The 19,892-nt window shown below is 36.2% G+C and overlaps 1 protein-coding gene across 7 annotated transcripts in view; it reads right to left on the bottom strand.

Annotated features, from left to right (window-relative positions):
* MED18 (mediator complex subunit 18) overlaps positions 1-19,892 on the bottom strand; it is a 447,146-nt gene that overhangs the window by 140,227 nt on the left and 287,027 nt on the right. For 4 of the 7 annotated variants that reach the window (XM_089094361.1, XM_089094365.1, XM_089094363.1 and 1 more), the window contains 2 exons: positions 14,549-14,680; positions 1,206-1,423 (listed from right to left, as the gene is read on the bottom strand). In XM_089094361.1, the coding sequence (XP_088950487.1) occupies positions 1,206-1,413 (208 nt within the window). In that variant the 5' untranslated portion in view covers positions 1,414-1,423; positions 14,549-14,680. The remainder of the gene's footprint in view (positions 1-1,205; positions 1,424-14,548; positions 14,681-19,892) is intronic. The other 3 variants (XM_089094358.1, XM_089094360.1, XM_089094359.1) reach the window with 1 other exon arrangement.

The following is a 19,892-nucleotide window of genomic DNA, read 5'->3' on the forward strand; positions in this document are numbered from 1 at the left end:
GATCAAAATTTTGGGATTGCGCTTTGATTCAGCATAGATGAAATGTCAAGATGAAAAGGTGAAAGGTCAAATAACTTTGCGTTTGAGGATGACATAGCCCCCATAGTTCCTGGGGACAGGGCAGCAAGCTACGCAATTTCCCTATTGTTCACATATAGTATTTGTAATGGAAAATGTACGGAAATTTTTGGTGGGAATTTTCTACAGAGGGAAGGGATTCCCTGGCATTATTTGAAAATCAAAAATTAAATTTTAAATATAATTTTTTTTTTCAACTGAAAAAAGGAGCAACATTAAAACCTGAAACGAACAGAAATAGTCTGCATATGAGGGGGGCTGCCCCTTCCTCATCACTCGCTCTTTACGCTAAAGTTTGACTTCTTGTCACAAATCTTTAAGACTGCTCAAACAAAAGGGCCGTCGAATTTGAATGGGAGGTGTTTTTAAAGAATGTCAAGACTTTAGCGTAAAGGGCGAGGCTTGACGAAGGGGCAACCCCCCTCATATACGGAGTAATTTCTGTTCACTCCAAGTTTCAATGTTGTTCCTTACTTTCAGTAATTAAGAACAAATCTTGACATTACTAAACGAAGGACTTCATTCACACTCAAACTTGTAGAGAAAAAGACCAACTTAAGGGGTTCGGGTATGTCCTCTGAATAGACAAAAGTCCTATTCTAAGAATAATTTGTGCTAGGCGTTCTGCCATGGGAAGGAGGGCAGTGTAAGATAAAGACTGGGATCTCGGATTAGAAAGAAATAACAAAATAAAAAATTCTAATAGATATCTTGGACAAACAATAATTCCAATTGGAGACACTAGATGGCGATAAAGTACTATTAGAAGTTATTTCTCTAAGAGAATTCAAAGGAAATTTTTTTTATATTTATATTCTTATTCGAACCCGCTTGATAAAAGACCCTTCTGATCTGTTGTACCTATTGATCCTGTTAGATCCTGTTGTGAATTTATTCTCGATGCATACACGCCTATACAATTACTACGGGAGTGAGGAAGAGGGAAATCGGTCCCGTACCCTTCTTAAACAGCACGGTTTCTACATTTCCCCCAGTAATGCCCTATATTCGTTGGTACAACTCAACTGCTTTTCAAAAATTTTCAAATTTAAGCCCCCCCAAAATAATTCCCTGCAAACATGTTTGTTCCTGTCCACAGTGCTTTTATTTCTATTCTATATACTTACTGAGACTGAAACACATTTCTGAGTCGTTGAACATTTCAATTGGATTCTCAGTCGAATCACAGAGTCCTCGTAGTCTATGAAGCAGAACTTCCGCATGTTCATCAAGCACACTTCCATGAAGCAAATATTCAGAATTGGGTATTATTTGCTTATTCAAAGCGCTTGTCAAATTCTCAATAGCAGACACGGTTGGATTCAGTTGCGCCATCTCTGATTACCTAGAAAGAATATGTATTTCTGAATACGTGTCAATCTGTTGCATTCTGAGCATAAAAGACGAATCTCTATCTAGCACAGTATACCGTATTTGATTTTCTTTCAACACGCACTTTCAGTATTACACTACAAATAAATCAATTTTCATATAATTGACATGATCGAAAGAAATCATTTTCACATGTCATATGCTGCAAAATATATCAAATTATGATTTTTGATGGTTCAATGAATAAAATTCAAATTAAACTAAGCTACGGTTTTTAAGATGCATCTTTCATGCTTAGAAAACGACTGCTATCTATCAATAGATAATAAAAGAAGAACCCATATTACGCCAAGCAGTTTCAACTAGACAAGAAATATTGGCAATATTCAGAGCCAGATGCAGGGGGTGGTTTCGGAGCAAGTGCCTCCCTTCGAAGGCCAAACGCTGCACTACTTAAAGGGGCGAAAAGTATCAATTGTGAATCCCAAGTTTCATAGATACCCCCAGCATTAACTTTGCTTCTGCCCCTGATCAAGGCTACCAGATCTTGGGATTTTTCGCAAGATCTTGAAATTTTGGTCCCAGCTTAGGATTTTGGGAAAAGAATATATATTAAAAATTGCCCTTGAATAACATGCTTGTATTGGTATTATTTAATATCTTGGGTGTTTTTCCAAAACTTGGAGTCAATCGCAAGAGGATTTTGGGATACTGTTAGATGTTCAGTACTTGTCCTAGCCTTAGTTTATTGATTAAATAAAAAAGTAATTCTGGTAAGTGAAAGTAAGGAGCGACATTAAAACTTAAAACGAACATAAATTTGTCCGTATATAAAAGGGCTGTGCCTTTCTCAACGCCTCACTCTTTACACTAAAGTTTCAATCTTTGCCACAACTCTACATTTCAAAACAATAAAAACTTTAGCGTAAAGAGCGAGGCGTTGAGGAGGGGACAGCCCCTTTCATATACGGAATAATTTGTGTTTGAGTTAAGCTATATTGTTGTTCCTTACTTTCAGGTAAAAAAAAACTTGTTTTCTTATTTAATTTCTGAACGTTTTTCAACTAATGCAGGTTCAAACTTGGCTCACCGTACATGAAAAAAATATGCAAATTAATTTTGGCAGATTTATTCCAACATTTTTAATAAAGCTTCCTAAAGCTTGCGTAAAGAGCAAGGTATTGAGGAGGGGACAACCCTTCATTTATGTGATAATTTTTGTTCATTTTTCAAATAATACCCGTAAATCTAGCTTATCTCCCCCTCATGTAAAACTCCCCCGTTGAAATTTCATCCAGCGTAAAGTCCCCCCCCCATCAAATTCCCTCCAGACAGTTCCATCCTCACTGAGGATCCCCCTCCGTGTAAAATTGCTTGCGGGCGATTCAGCCTGAAAAATTCTCCTTAGCATTCTTTCATATGAATAAAACTTTAATCTCTAATCGGTTTCTCGATCACTCCAGAAATGCCCCCTTCCGTAGAAATTATTTCCCGGAAATCAAAACATGCGGAAAAAATCCCCCCCCCCTGAAAAAATTTTCCTCCAAAAAAATATTTTCCCTATAGAAATCCACCCCAATTACAACCCCCCCCCCCCAAAAAAAAAAAAAAAAACTATTTGTATTTTTCCCAATAACACATACGGTACTATGCGTAAACAATGGGCGAACTTCATAACCTACAGACCTCTCCCCACGGACAGTGGGGTGTCGTTTTAAACCTTAAGACATAATTATTTGATCTTTCAACCACATTGAACAAAATTGTCACCTCACAATTTTGGTCAGATAATTTTGGGGGAAATGGGCGTGGAAGGGGGCTCAGTTGCCCTCCAATGTTTTTGGTCACTTAAAAAGGGCACTAGAATTTTTAATTTCCGTTTTAATGTATCCTTTTCCGATCTTCTAGGACCATTATTTCGATACTATCACCCCTGAAAAAAAAAAAAAAAAAAAAAAAAAAAGCAAAATTCCATATTTTTGCAGATAGGAGCTTGAAACTTCTGCAATAGGGTTCTCTGGTACGCTGAATCTGATGGTATGATTTTCATTAAGATATATTTAGTTTTAGGGGGTGTTTTCCCCCTATTTCAAAAATCAGGCGAATTTTCTCAGACTTGTAACTTTTGATGGGTAGCACTAAATTTGATGAATCTTATATATTTGGAATCAGCATAATAAGCTGATCTTTTTATGTATCTACTGATATTAAAATTCTGTTTTTTAGAATTTCTGTTACTATTGAACCGAGTCGCTCCTTACTTACAGTTTGTTACCACGAACTATTTGACAATCAAACAGTTCGTGGTAACGAACTGTAAGTAAGGAGCGACCCGGCTCAATGGTAACCGAAACTCTAAAAAACGGGATTTTGATACCAATAGATACATCAAAAGAATCAGATTTTAATTCTGATTTCAAATATATAAGTTTCATTAAGTTTAATTTTACCCATCAAAAGTTACGTGCCTGAGAAAATTTGGCTGATTTTCGAAAAAAGGGGGAAAGACCCCCTAACAGTTATAGAACCTTAATGAAAATCACACCATAATATTCAGCGTATCATATAACCCTACTGTTGTGTTTTAAAGCACCTATAAACAAAAATGTGTAATTTTCAATTTTTTGCCATAAGAAAGATAAGGTTTGGGTGTTTATTTGTTTTTTTTTTTTTTTTTTTGTTTTTTTGTTTTTTTACCAGGGGTTTTCGTATCGACCCACTGGTCCTAGAAAAAAGTGGGGGGGCAAAATGGAACGGAAAATAAAAGTTAAATTTCCCATTTTAAGTTACCAAAAAAAAAGGAGGGCAACTAGGCCCCCTCCCACGCTCATTTTTTTCCCAAAGTCACCCGATCAAAATTTTGAGATAGCCATTTTGTTCAGCATGGTCGAAAATATGATAAAAATGTCTTTTAGGATGACTTGATCCCCCAAAGTCCCCAGGGGGAGGGCTGAAAGTTATGAACTTTACTCAATGTTAACATATAGTATTGGTTATTGGGAATTATACAGACTTTTTCAGTGGAGTTTTTTTCTGGTAGGGGGGGGACGGCGCGGGTGGGGGGCTATATGGAAGGATCTTTCCATGAAGGACGTTGTCATGGGGGAAGGGACATCGCTAAGAAGGGGGCGCCGGATTTCCCAGCATTATTAAAGAGAAAGATCAGGAATTAAATAAAAAAAAACAAGTTTTTCAACTGATCAACTGATTGTGATTAAGAGGTCATTTTTAAAGAACTGGAAAAAAAATTCGAACTATAGTTTAAAGAGCAGGGTATTGACTAGGGGGCGAACCCCCTAATATACGTGTTAAAAATTTATGAATATAGAAGTTCGTTACGTAAGTTAATTCTAAGTTACGTATATTTATTACTAATAAAAACGTTCGTAAATAAAATTAAACAAGTTTCGAGAAAGCCATTTAACCAAATATAATATGCAAATTTTGTTTTAATTATTCATGTACGGTGAGCCAAAATCAAAACCTGTATTAATTCGAAAACGTTTACTTATTCAATGACGGCGAGCCAAAATAAAAGCTGCATTAACTAAAAAACGATCAGAGATTAAATAAAAAAAACAAGTTTTTTAAACTGAAAGTAAGGACCGACATTAAAACTTAAAACGAACAGAAATTAGTCCGTATATGAAAGCGGCTCTCCCCTCCTCAACGCCTCGCTCTTTACGCTAAAGTTTTTTATTGTTTTAAAAAATAAAGTTGTGAGACAGAGTCAAACTTTAGCGTAAAGAGCGAGGCGTTGAGGAGGGGACAGCCCCTTTCATATACGGAATAATTTCTGTTCGTTTTAAGTTTTAATGTCGCTCCTTACTTTCAGTTTAAAAAACTTGTTTTTTTTATTTAATAAATGACCACCATGTTGCATTGAAACTGAATGGTTTACTCCACGTACCCACGCAGTTTATTTCATAGAGACCATGTCTTGGGTTAAGGAAGGGGGGGTCAAAATAGCGAAACAGAAGCACATGAAACAGGTGTATTAACTTAAAATGTTGCAAAATCATAACAATCTAAGAAATTCGCGATAAGGGGTGAAACTCCCATTTAAGCTCCTTGTTTACTCAGTAAGTTGTACCTATTAAAATTTTCTTATGACTCATTCCATAACTAAACAATTTGTTTTGGCCTTAAAATGGAGATTTTTACTTTTACTGATCAGGAATATAAGCATAACCAATCGATGCAAGGCGAGGGGATAGGAGGGGCGTTAGTATAAACATAACTGTTGAATTAGGGGGAGGGATGTATGTGATAAAATAAATGCCGGGTGTCTGAATTAAATGTGTTTGTGCGTATATTGTAGAATAAATCAAATGGATTTAACTTATAAGCATAGTTAGTTAATAAGATAAATCCTTAAATATTAAAAAAAATCATTACATTTATAGCGATAAGTAGGGAGACTCCCAAAGGCTCCTATATATACAAAATAAATCTTGAAATGTACTATTTCATGATTTCTACTGGGTTAATTATTTAAACATAATTAACGCAATTTAGAGGTTTTTAGGATATGGTTTAATGTTTAGGACGCCATTAGTCACGAATAGACGTGAAAACAGGCAAGATAATAACCTACCCTCTCTTCAATGGGCACCCCTTTTTATATTTAAAAATAAAAAGAATTCAAATATCCTATAAAGTGTGAATAAACAAAAATAATCCGACACTTATATATATATATATATATATATATATATATATATATATATATATATATATATATATAAATATATATAAAGTTTACGTCCTAAACGCTATTGCATGAGCACTTGTTTACTAATATAGCCCCCATAGCACTAGCCCACATAGCAGTTGCGCAGAAAATTTAACATTTTAATATGGTGAATCTGACATAAAGTGTAAATTGCGTGTCATTTATTCAGACAAAATGAGTTTAATTGCTTTTCTTTATGCAACAAACTTGCCAAGTATCTCAAGCTATAATTTTTTTAATTCGACGCATGCGTAACTCAAATTTGATTGCATGCTATTGCAGTGTAGTTGGTTATGCTTTGTGTACTACGTATTTTTTTGTGTTAACAATAATAAAATATAAGAATATACAATCAGTACAGAAGTTGTTAAGTCTTTTTGAAGCTTAGCAGGTGCATATGCAGGAAATTTTTGTCGTGTAATAGAAACTAAAGTTTTTTATTGTTTTAAAAAATAAAGTTGTGTGACAGATTCAAACTTTAGCGTAAAGAGCAAGGTATTGAGGAGGGGACAGCCCCTTTCATATAAGGAATAATTTCTGTTCGTTTAAGTTTTAATGTCGCTCCTTACTTTCAGTTAAAAAAATTGTTTTTTTTTATTTCTGAACTTTTTTCAATTAATGCAGCTTTGATTTTGGCTCACCGTACATGAATAATTAAAACGAAATTTGCATATTAATTTTACTTTCTTTGGCTAAATGGATTTTCTCGAAATTTTGTTCTGATGTAACTTAGCCTACGAATTAACTTACGTAAGGAACTTCTATATTCGTATGTTTTTATTACGTATATTAGGGAGTTTGCCCCCTAGTAGATACTTCGCTCTTTACGCTAAAGTTCGAACTTTGTTCGAATCACACAGGCCGGTTAATTAGAATAGGTAGCTCTTTTGAAAATACTTTAAAAAAAATTAGCGAAAAGGGTGAGGTATTGACTAGGGGGCGAAACCCCACATATATGTAATAATTTCTGTTTGTTCTAAGTTTTAATGTTGCTCCTTACTTTCAGTTGAAAAACTTGTTTTTTTATTTAATTTCTTATCGTTTTTTCAAATAATGCTGGGAAGTCCGGCCCCCTTCATAGAAATGTCCCTTCCCCCAAGGAAAAATCCTCCATGGGAGGATCCTCCCCCGTAACCCCCTCCTCCAACCCCCACCCCCACCATAAAAAATCCCTCCTGAAAGGTCTTTATACTTCCCATTAACCAGTCAATACTATATGTAAACAATGGGCAAAGTTCATAACTTCCAGCCCTTCCCCCGGGAACTGTGGGGGATTAAGTCATCCTTAAAGACATATTTATTAGATTTTCGACTGTGCTGAACAAAATGATTATCTCAAAATTTTGATTGGTTGACTTTGAGAAAAAAATGAGCGTGGGAGGGGGCCAATTTGCCCTCCGTTTTTTGTCACTTAAAAAGCGCATTAGAACTTTTAATTTCCGTTCAAATGAGCCCTCTTACGATATTCTAGGACAACTGGATCGATACGATCACCCCTGGAAAAAAAACAAATAAAAAAGCATCCTTGATCTTTTTCTGACAAAAAAAAATACAAAATTCCACATTTTTGCAGATAACAGCTTGAAACTTCTACAGTAGCGTTTTTTGATACTCTGAATCCGATGGTGTGATTTTCATTAAAGTTCTGTGGCTTTTTGGGGGTGTTTACCCCTTTTTTCGAAAATAAGGCAGATTTTCTCAGGCGCGTAACTTTTGATGGGTAAAATTAAACTTAATGAAACTTTTATATTTGAAATCAGCATAAAAATTTGATTCTACTGATGTATCTATGGGTATCAAAATTCAAGTTTTTAGAGTTTCGGTTACTATTGAGCCGGGTTGCTCCTTACTTACAGTTCGTTACCACGAACTGTTTGATTCTTTGCAAAAGTAAGATAAATCACATCAAAGTGATTTATGATATCAAAAACATGATTTTTGGGGGCCGATTAAGTTTTTATCTTCAAACCTAATTCAACATGGAGAATGCGTAAAGATTGGCACCCCTCCCCTAACAAAAAAAAATACACCGACATCCTGATAAACTATATCCACGACATTCAATACAAGAGCAAAATAGAACACCGTAACTAAAAACTATTTTGACCTTTACAGTGGCGTCAATTCACGAAAATTCAGGGGACTTGGGGGGAGGGTAAAATTCAGTTTTCAAAATCTATGACATAGCTATTTCTAGCTATAGCTTTTTTCTAGCTATTTCTAATTTCCCATCTTCCCAAATAAAATCCGAACAAGTGTTTTTTGCAGTGCAGAGAACCTCAGCAACCAGCTAGCCAGAGAGGGTGTTTGCTGGAAGGGTTTTGATCAAAAGGTTTGGTAAACCAATGCATCGTGTTTTGGATGTTGTGGACTAGCTTACCCAAGATAATTTTTCGGTGGGTCTTCCAGATCCCCTCCCCAAAAACATAGTGGTTTTATGATTTCTCCTTTAAGTTCATATGTTTTTGGTATAATTCACCTAGTTTTTAGTCTTTCCTTAGAATGTCAAATCTCGAAATAATTTCCTATACACTTTCCTAGTTCAAGTACCCCACCTCCAAGTAAAAAATTACACTTTTAGGACAGACGACTTCGATAAGTTCGAATTTATACTCTAGTAAAACTTAACAAAAACATTCTTCATATCTATTTATACGTACCAAATTAGTTTCAAAGGACATATAAACATAAAAGAAATATAATATAGTTGCTTCTAATAGCAAACTATAAATATAATTTCCCACGAATCACTCAGTTTTCTGATGAAGGAGGGGAGGACAGAAAAATCAAAACTTTTTGTGTTTTCCAAAGGAAGGCACGAAAAGAAACAAACTTTGTGGATAATGCACCAAAAGTTGTTTACTCACCTGTCACTTTTTTTTATATAAGAGACGTCTCCCCTTTCTATATTAATGGAACACTAGAGCATTCCAAAAAGCTTTTTAACAGTGCTAAGCTTTCTATCAATAAAAGTGACAACTACCAGCTTTAGAAAACATTTGATTTTGAGGCAATAGTGCATAGCAAATACTATCTCCTTCGTTTTAATTCAAATTTAGTTTCTATCTGAATCGGGCAAATACTTGGGTTGACATACATCTATTACCCTACTCAGAATTGGACGTAGCACTAAGCCACCTAACGTAAGCCCAGTTGCATACGCTACACCTCCATTCCCATCTATTAAAGTCTTTAGTCTTTAATTTCTAATTCCATTTAAACAATATCTAGTGACTTCTCCCAACCTTATTCACGGACGTCCTGTTTTTCCTTTGGCTTAAGACGGATGGTAAAAAAATCACACTTTAATACATATTAGTATGAACTTCACAGAATTGGTATTATTTATCGCCTTGTAGCAATTGTTCTGGATCACGGGGGTCCCCACAGACACACAAAAAATTGCTGCGGCTAGGGACCATATGTCATTTTATTGAAGAAGAATTACTGTCAATGGTAGGGTACGAAACAATTGTTGTTGATTGGGGTAGGGCGATTGTTGAGGGGGAGGGCGCAGTGACGGATCCAGGGGCGCCAAAGGGGGGGGGCACAAAGTTACACTTATCGCAGGGACAGGAAATAATAATGGGGATACCCAAGTATCACTGGAGCCGTTCTCCCTAAACATAAATTTTGTATCTACTCCTGGGGGGGGAAGGGGGTGGGTGGGTTTTATCAACCCTGTATGTTTGATTGCGGGCCCTTTGGGCTACATCGTCCCTCTCCCGATATCTCAAAATTTATGACGTTTACTTGTAAATTTCTATCGTGTTCCTATAGTTAACCTGATTTATGATTTTTATTTGCAAATTTAGCCCCTGCTTAGATCGAAGAACTACTATCCCAATCTAAACTCTAGGGCAAGTGTATGTCCCAACTCCCCTCTTGCAACGTCAACGTCAATGTCTCCAATAGATACAATACCATAGATATTTATTCGACTTTAGCGTATCTCATGTTATTTCGGAATTAAATAATCTACCAATCATACAATTACCAAAAATCGGTATTAATAAATAAATGAAACCCAAAACAAACAGAAATTAAAATAAGTCAAACTCAAAACGAGCAGAAATTAATCTGAGTAGGGTTCTAAGCCCCTATGCTTTCTCAAACCAGAATATAATTTGTGCTTTACTGAAAAAATTCAAATGAATTTGCTGAAAAAAATGTACATTGTCAGTTTAATATACATATGCTGATATTTATTCCTTAAAATCTTAATTAATTTTTGATTTCTTAAAGTTATAAAAGTGAAAACATTTGAAAGAATTTTTTCAGTAAAGTACAAATTATATTCTGTCTTTTTATTATAATCAAATTATAATCCAGGCAAGCTTGTATACTTGGAGGTGGGGTACTTGAACTAGGAAAGTGTATAGGAAATTATTTCGAGATTTGACATTCTAAGGAAAGACTAAAAACTAGGTGAATTATACCAAAAACATATGAACTTAAAGGAGAAATCATAAAACCACTATGTTTTTGGGGAGGGGATCTGGAAGACCCACCGAAAAATTATCTTGGGTAAGCTAGTCCACAACATCCAAAACACGATGCATTGGTTTACCAAACCTTTCTGATCAAAACCCATGGCTTGCAATGAATGCAAGCCATGGGCCTCTCATGTGCTTTTTTTCCGAACACTTTCTATAGAAAGCATGGTCATCAAAACACCGGAGAGGGCTCATTTTATTGTAAATTGAAAGTTTTAGTGCTCTTTTTAAAGGCCAAAACTGATTGATGGGCAACCAGTACTCTAACCCGATTTCTTTATTGCCCTAAACCCTCCCGTAGCCCTCCCATAGTTCAGATTATATTGTTGAACAGGAATTTTGTGTAGAAGAGCCAAAAAGTATAATTATGCCTCCTTAGTCGGTTTTTTCATAGAGTATTTATTACGGATATCGGTTTGATTTTCTCTCATTTACTGTTTCGGTTTAGATTGTTTCCTTTTTCCAAAATTGTTTTAGTTTAGACTTTTGTCACCATCGAGGACACCTTGTCATACACAGAGGAAATATTCGTTTAATTCCCCCCCCCCTAAATTCTGAAAAATACATTTTACAGTATTGACATTTTCAAAAATTGAAGAAAACGAAAAATACCCCTTCTCAGTTTGGACAACACCTTTATTAGTTTCATAAATAACCGCAAAATTCATTGGCCACGTCCCGACATTTTCGTGAATGGGCAACCCTGGTGGGGAGAGTCTTTTATTTTAATATTGATTACAAACTTTAGGTGTGATAGCAATAAAATATCCTTCAGATTAAATGACTGGACTCGCCAATTCCAGTTTTTCTAATCTTGCAGCTGAATTTTACACATTTAGCTTTAAGGACAGAAAAACATATTTTAAGTAAATTAACAAACACGTTTTCTTCTTATTTAATCGCCCGCTGATGGATTAAACATTCTTATTCAAATGAAGAAATACAAAAACTTAATTAACACACTTCCAGATCTGTTCCTGTGCTTTTTTGCTTCAAAACAGAAACAAGCACCGTTTTTTTTATATCGCCACACGTGATTTTTGCAACTTAATCAAACGTTCTTTTAGAGACATCAACTTTTAAATTATAAAGACCCAAAGTTACGGTTTGCCTCAAAGTGCCGCTTGAAATAGGCAAAAAAGGCGTCAATAACACTAAAGAGTTAGCAATAACTTGAAATTGTGGGTATTTCACAGAGAATCCAGGCATTGAATATGATCACGTAATTTTAAGACAGTTTACAGGAAAATTTCGACAGTTTAAAGCTAATTTTCCGGAAATTAACATTATCATAGGTAGCGGAATAGTGCTGCCTAAGTAAAGAGCGCTACGGGCACAATGTATCATTTGTTCATTTTTTTTGGGGGGGGGGGTTTGGGCTTTATTTTTAGACCAAGGCATTTCGTATGGATGTTGTTGTCGTAGAAACTTCGAAAAGGATTCAATCGATTGGAAATTGAAAGTTATAGCGCCCTTTTTAATATTCGAAAGTGAATGGAGGGCAACCCAACCCCCTTCACACCCATCATTTCCCCTAGTACATCCAATCGAAATTTTGAGATAGCCATTTTGTTAGGCGTAGTTGAGAGGTCCAGCCACTATGTCTTTGAGGATGACAGCCCCCACCCCCCACAGTCCTCAGGGCAAGAGTTGTAGGTGCCGGGGGGAGTATGCTACAAGGTTTTTATGGAAAGGTAAAAAGTAAGGCATACGGCATTGGACATCACAGTCCCTACCGGCGGTGCTGATCTCCGTTTCTTTGCCCTTCAGCCAGGAGGTGTAATCGGAGGGCAACTAGCACCCCCTTCCTCACGTCCTATTTTACCGAAATGCATCCGATAGAAATTTAAGATAGCCATTTGTTCAGAAAATGGTCGGAAGATCACATAACAAGGCCTTCGGGGTTGACAAAACCCCGCAGAGTCAGGGGACAAGGGATGTAAGTTATGCCCAGGGGGCATATGAGGTTTTTATGGAAAGGTTGGTCGTGTGAACTTTAAAGGGCGCTAATTTGATTGGAAAGGTATATTTCTAGTTCCCTTTTAAGAGTCAAAAGTAATGGAGGGCAAAAGCCCCCTCCCCTTTCCTGAAATCCTCTTTTCTTTAACCGCATCAAATCGAAATTTTAAGATAGCCATTCTGTTCACAATTGTCAAAAGAGCATATAACAACGCCTTCAGGGTGGACACAACAGCCCGGAGCCCAGGGGTAAGGGTTGTAAGTTATGCCCCGGGGTATACAAGATTTTTATGGAACGTTCGGTCGCATAAATTTCGGATCAGATGGGGCTCAATTGATTGAAAGTTGGAAGTTCTAGTGCCTTTTTTAAGAGTCAAAGGTGAATGAAGGGTAACATGCGGCCTCCCCAAGCCTTTCATTCTCCAAAAACAAATCCGATCAAAATTATAAGAGAGTAATTTTGTTCAGCACGCCCCCTCCCCATCAAGAAATCTCTCTGAACCTGGGGGCAAGAGTTGTAAGTTATGCCTCGGGGGCATATAAGGTCTTTATGGAAGGGTGGGTGGTTGGATAAAGTTTAGAGAGGTTCTTTTAATTTGAAATTGAAAGTTCTAGTTTCCTTTTAAAATTCAAGCAATTAGCTGCCGCCCCCCCCCCCCCCGACACCCTCTTTTCCCAAAACACATTTGATCGAATTTGTGAGACGGTCATCTTGTTCTAAATAGCCCAAAAGACATATAACAATGCCTCCAGGATTAACGCAAGCCGCCAGATCCCTGGGGCAAAGGTTGAAAGTTATGTCCTGGGGGAATATAAGGTTTTTATGGAATGAGAGGTCACATAAACTTCGGATAGGGTATTTGATTGAAAATTGGAAGTTTTAGTGCCCTTTCTAAGGGTCAAAAATGATTTTAGGGCAGCAATTTTGAGACTTATGTTTTAAAACTAAATTTTGCTTTAAAACTAAATCGAAAGGCACTGTGTGTATGGTTGCCAATAAGACGCCTCAGCAACATCTCGAGGACGACTGGGGTATTATGTTAAAACTTTCAGAGCTACTGCTATTACTGCTTCTGCTCTTACAGTTTAAATAAATCAAAAGAGTGTAAGTAGCCTACATCCAGGATGTCAGAGAGCATAGATAAAATTTATTTTGGAATGGTATTAAATATTGTTTTTCAGGTTAATTTGAGGAGGTATAAAATTAAATTAAACAATATTATTTGTGTTAGGATTTCAAAATAGTTGAAAATTTTTTTCCAACATACAAATAGCAAGTCAAATTATGAATTCTTGCAAAAATTATTTTAAATAAGATAGTTTCTACCACACCAACTCAAGACATAGCTGACACTCAGCATAGAGGAGAGGGGAAGGGATCAATTTCAGGTTATTTGTAAGTAAATAAAAATTTCAACAAAAAACATTTTTCAATAAAATAATTGAAATTAATAATTCGTTAAATTAAAATTCAATTCAATAAAACTAAAATTCACTTAAATTCAATAAAATAATTCGTTCAATAAAAAATCATTTGTGTGTTTTATTTTTGGGTACACTTAGGGGGCTGCGATGATTGAAGTGGCACTTCTTATCCTAAATAAATTTTACAGGTGAACAGACGACTGAAACTCAAGTTCTGTGTTTTATATCAGTTGTTTTCAAAGGGAAGTTTTCGCTTCACCTCCGACAAGGACAATTTTTCTATCAAAGGATTTGCATTCTAGCTGCATCTGCATTGGGGAAAAGAAGCATAAAGGTGAAAAAAAGAGCACGATGGAATGAATTAATTACTTAAGTTTTTTCTTCAATAGGGGTGATTTTCAGCTCGTGAATAAAACCCAAAGATACAGCAGATATTTGGAAAAGACTTCCGATAAGCCGACCTCTGGGCAAAAAAAAAAAAAAAAAAAAAAAAAAAAAAAAAAAAAAAAAAAGTGTAAGTAACCTGAGCAGAAGGAACTGGCTGGAAAATTTATTTACTGGCTGGAAATCTCCCTTGTTTAAACTGTCTTTTCTTTTCTTCGTTCTTCGTTTTCTTTTTGTTGTACGTCACGTATAACAAGTGTGGCCTCAGAACCTATTTATAGGATATGCCGTAAACATTAGTTTAAAGAAAGTGTCTCATAGCAGCGTATGAATAAACACACCCGACATAGTCACTAAATAAATGATCACACAATCTAAAATCTAACTATAAATTTGGGGATTAAGTTCAATTCCAAAGAGCCGCTTGATTTAGAATGGTGCATTATAACAAGCGCATCTTTCTCAATTACCACAAACCCTGCGCAAAACAAGAGGTTGTCCATCCTCCACAAGCGGCTGTACATCTCAGAGCGCCACTTTTTCCGCCCCGCTTGGAACCCGTCCGTTAAGCCGTGGGTACTCCGTGTCATTCCATACATAGCACACTCCATCAAAGCGTGGCGTGCGCCACATAGTGTTGTCGATTTTCTAAAGTTGGCGACCCCTTGACCCAGAGAAACGGTACTAGGAAAGGTATGATCCGATTTAACGTTATATTATTTGACTTGCATACAGTACTAAGCCGGGATTAATACTTAATTGTAAAATACCTTGAAAGGTAAGATTCGTCTAAAAGCATTAAGATTTTATTAAGATGTTGGGCACTGATAAGGAAGGAAAAATGCAAAATAAATGAGGAGGCTTAAAGCATTTAAGAAGAATTAAATGCATTTAGCTGATATCCTTTGGATTAAAAGACACTTTTTTTTTATTCAAAATACTAGTTTTCATATGCTGATACAAGTGTTTCAACTAGTTTTTTTTCTGTACAAGTATTAAAGAGAGTTCTGGCGAAATATATTATAAGTTAAAATTACCAATTAAGTATATTAGAATTTGGATTCACGTGTCAACTGCCTACCACGAAAAACAAATTGGAAGGAACTTAATTTCCCAAATAGACTGTGAACTTGCCTACTATGCGATATTTTGGGGATGGATAGGAGTGGAAAAACTGAAAAAATTGCACCCTCTTTCATACCTTGAAAAAATACCTTTTTTTGGTATCTTCTTTAACAAAATCTGAAGAAAAATCCTTGTCCGCTTTAGATTTTCGTGAACTGCCACCCCCCTGCATGCACTTTAAGTCGGAGAGAGGGAGAGGAGGCAATGACCTAGCTAGATTTTCTTAAATACCTTTTTAAGGTGTTATTATTTAAAAAAAAAATTGTACCCCCACCAGATTTAGAAAAGTACATTCTGCCCCCCTCTATATTTTTGTGGATCAACGCCTCCGCATCGGGGTCCAAAGACTTCGAGCATCACTTTGCAGATACAGAACTATCCCCTGGCAAAAGCTAGAACTGTTCGCCCAAAAATATTACTAAAAAGAAATTTACTAAGGCAGGATCAAACAAACACAACTTAAAAACAATAGGGAAATTTTTTTTTTTCTTTTTTCTCCAAGACAGTGCAATTTAAATCGGTGAATATTTCGGCCCTATGTCCAAGGGCCGTCTTCAGCACAACATTAAAGAAAAAATATATATAAAAACAAACTTACATTAAAATACGAAGTTAAAAACTAAAAATGCTTTTAAAAAAACGCTTTTAAAAAACCTTTAAAAACAGCCCCAGTATCCTTACCTCAACGAAGTTCAACCAGGACTGATAAATGAAATGATGAGAGAGGATGAATTCATTCAAACAAAATAAAATGAAATTATTAACTACAAGTTTTCAAAGCTAATCTTGCTTTTTTAGCAGCTAGTCTTAAAGGCCTTTTTGTAACGGGTTCAATACTATTGTCAATTGGTTTTAAAGGTTTTTTAAAAGCGTTTTTTAAAAGCATTTTTAGTTTTAACTTCGTATTTTAATGTAAGTTTGTTTTTATATATATTTTTGTTTAATGTTGTGCTGAAGGACATAGGGCCGAAATATTCACCGATTTAAATTGCACTGTCTTGGAAAAAATTTCCCTATTGTTTTTAAGTTGTGTTTGTTTGATATGGAAAGGCAGTGTGGTCTTCGTCAATTTTTACTAAGGCAGGATTTTATTTCGGGGAAGGGGCTACTTAAACATAATAAAAAACAGTCAAAACAATACACTTGTAAATGTAAAAAGGGAAAAACAATCGCCAAAATCACGAGACTTTAAGGGAGCTTAATAAGTTAAAAAAAAAGAAGTAAAGAACTCTATTAAACCAAAAATGAACAAAAACGGAATCAAATAATCTACCAAGCATACAACTACCACAAATCAGTATCAATAAATAAATGAAACCCAAAGCAAACAGAAATTAAAATAAATCAAACTCAAAACGAGCAGAAATTAATCTGAGTAGGGTTCTATACCCTATGCTTTCTAAAAGCCAGAATATAATTTGTAATTTACTGAAAAAATTAAAATAAATTTACTGAAAAAAATGTACATTGTCAGTTAAATATACATATACTGATATTCATTCCTTAAAATCTTAATTAATTTCTGACTTCTTAAAGTTATAAAAGTGAAAACATTTGAAAGATTTTTTTTTGTTTTTTTCAGAAGAACAACGAAGAAAACCAGCGTCAAGCCAGCAACTTGCCAAATTTTTACCTCATGAATAGGTAGAATATCTTGTAAATAAACATAGGATTTGAGGAATAATGATAAAAAAGTATGTGTTTCTGGTCAACATTTATTGAGTCGTTATTCTCTTATAGGTGCGACCCCGCGGACTAGTAGTAATTGTAATAGCAGTGGTAGCATACAAAACATTAAACCTTATAATAAAAACCTTGTATGCCCCCAGGGCATAACTTACAACCCTTGCCCTGACGGTTGTCGGGGGGGGGGGCTGTCCCCCTCAAAAACATAATTTCCAGGACTTAAAATTACGTTAAACAAAATGGCCATCTCAACATTTTGATTGAATGTGTTTGGGGAAATGGTGGGCATGAGAGGGGGGTTAGTTACCCTTCAATGATTTTCGGCTATTAAAACGGGTACTAGCCCTTTCAATTTTCAATCGAATGAGCCCTTTTTGAAGTTTCTACAACAACCTTTTCAATAAAACCTTATATGCCCCCAAGGCATAACTTACAACCTTTACCCTGAGGACTGTGGAAGGGGGAGGGGGAAGGGTGGTCATTCTCAAAGACCTAATTTCCAAAAACTTCAACTATGTTGAAAAAAATGGCAATCTCAAAATTTTGATTGGATGTTTTTGGAGAAATAGTGGGTGTAAGAGGGGGGTTAGCTGCCCTTTCAAAGGACACTAGCCCTTTCAATTTCCAATCTAATGAGCGCTTTTTGAAGTTTCTACGACAAAACCTTCTATAAAAATTATACATACCCCCAGGGCAAAACCTACACCCCTTGCCCTAAGGGTTGTGGGGGGGGGGGGTCATCCTCAAATACCTAATTTCTAGAACTTTCAACTACATCGAACAAAATGAATACCACAAAATTTTGATAGGATGTGTTTGGGGAAGTAGTGGGCGTGAGAGGGGGTTAGTTGTTCTTAAATCACTTTCGACTATACATTTCCAATCGAATGAGCCCTTTTTGAAGTTTCAACGACAACTCCTTCTATAAGAACCTTATATGCCACCAGGGCAAAACTTACAACCCTTGCCCTGAGCGCCGTGGGAGGGGGCTGTCAGCCTCAAAGACCTAATTTACAGGACTTTCAACTACATTGAAAAAATAGCTATCTGAAAATTTTGATTTTATGTGTTTGGGGAAATGGTGGGCTTGAGAGGGAGGTTTGTTGCCCTCCAATTTCTTTCGACTATTAAAAAGGACACTAGCCATTTCAACTTACAATCGAAAGAGCCCTTTTTAAAGTTTCTACGACAACGCTTTGTATGAAAACCATATATGCCCCCAGGGCATAACTTAAAACCCTTACCCTGAGGGCTGTGGGGGGGGGGAGAGGTTGTCATCCTCAAAGACCTAATTTCCAAAACTTTCAACTACGTTGAACAAAATGGCTATCTCAAAATTTTGATTGGATGTGTTTGGGGAACAGTTGGGCATGAGAGAGGGTTAGTTGCCCTCCAATCACTTTCGACTATTAAAAAGGGCACTAGCCCTTTGAAGTTCCAACCGAATGAGCCCTTTTTGAAGTTTCTACGACAAAGCTTTCTATAAAAACCATTTATGCCCCCAGGGCATAACCTACAACCCTTGCCCTGACGGCTGTGGGGGGAGTATCCTCCTCAAAAACAAATTTTCTATCTGGAAATCAACTACATTGAACAAAATGGTTATATCAAAATTTTGATTGCATGTTGTTGGGGTAATTGTGGGCGTGGAAGGGGGATTAGTTGCCTTCCAATCACTTTCGACTATCGAAAAGGACACTAGCCCTTCAAATTTATAATTAAAAGACCCCTTTTCGAAGGTTTTATGATATCTCCTGCAATGCTAAGTGTCCGGTTACAGTACAAAAAAACACATTGTGCCAACATCGTTCTTTACTTAGGCAGCGCTATTGCGCTGCCTATCATTCAAAGGTATTTGAAAATGGTATTCGACAATCCTTTTAGCTTGACGACGTGAGCACATCCATTTAAAAAATCTTAATAGCACAATAATCTACGCAAATATAAAAGGCTGCTATAAACCCAAATGAATACCATAAATACTATTCTTAAACACGAGGCCAAAAATTTCAACTATGTTGAAAAAATGGCAATCTCAAAATTTTGATTGGATGTTTCTGGAGAAATAGTGGGTGTAAGAGGGGGGTTAGCTGCCCTCCAATCACTTTCGACTATTAAAAACGGCACTATCCATTTCAATTTCCAATCGAGTGAGCCCTTTTTGAATTTTCTACGACAACACTTGCTATAAAAACCTTATATGTGACCAGGACATAACCTACAACCCTTACCCTGCGGACTGTACTGGGGCTGTCATCCTCAAAGACCTAATTTCCTGAACTTTCAACTACGTTGAATAAAATGGCTATCTAAAATTTTGATAAAATGTGTTTGGAGAAAATGTGAGCCTGAGAGGGGGTTAGTTGCCCTCCAATCACTTTCGACTACTAAAAAGGGCATTAGCCCTCTCAATTTTCAATTGAATGAGCCACTTTGTCATCCTCAAATACAAAATTTCCAAAACTTTCAACTACGTTGAACAAAATTGCTATCTCAAAACTTTAATTGAATGTGTTTGGGGAAATGGTGGGCGTGAGAGGAGGCTTAGTTGCTCTCCATTCACTTTCGACTATTAAAATAGGGCACTAGCCCTTTGAATTTCCAATCTAATGAGCCCTTTTTGAAGTTTCTACGACAAAACCTTCTATAAAAACCATACATACCCCCAGGGC

The sequence above is a fragment of the Artemia sp. Qi Xiang Cuo genome, chromosome 9, assembly GCF_049724085.1.
Source record: "Artemia sp. Qi Xiang Cuo chromosome 9, ASM4972408v1, whole genome shotgun sequence".
Taxonomy (NCBI): domain Eukaryota; kingdom Metazoa; phylum Arthropoda; class Branchiopoda; order Anostraca; family Artemiidae; genus Artemia; species Artemia sp. Qi Xiang Cuo.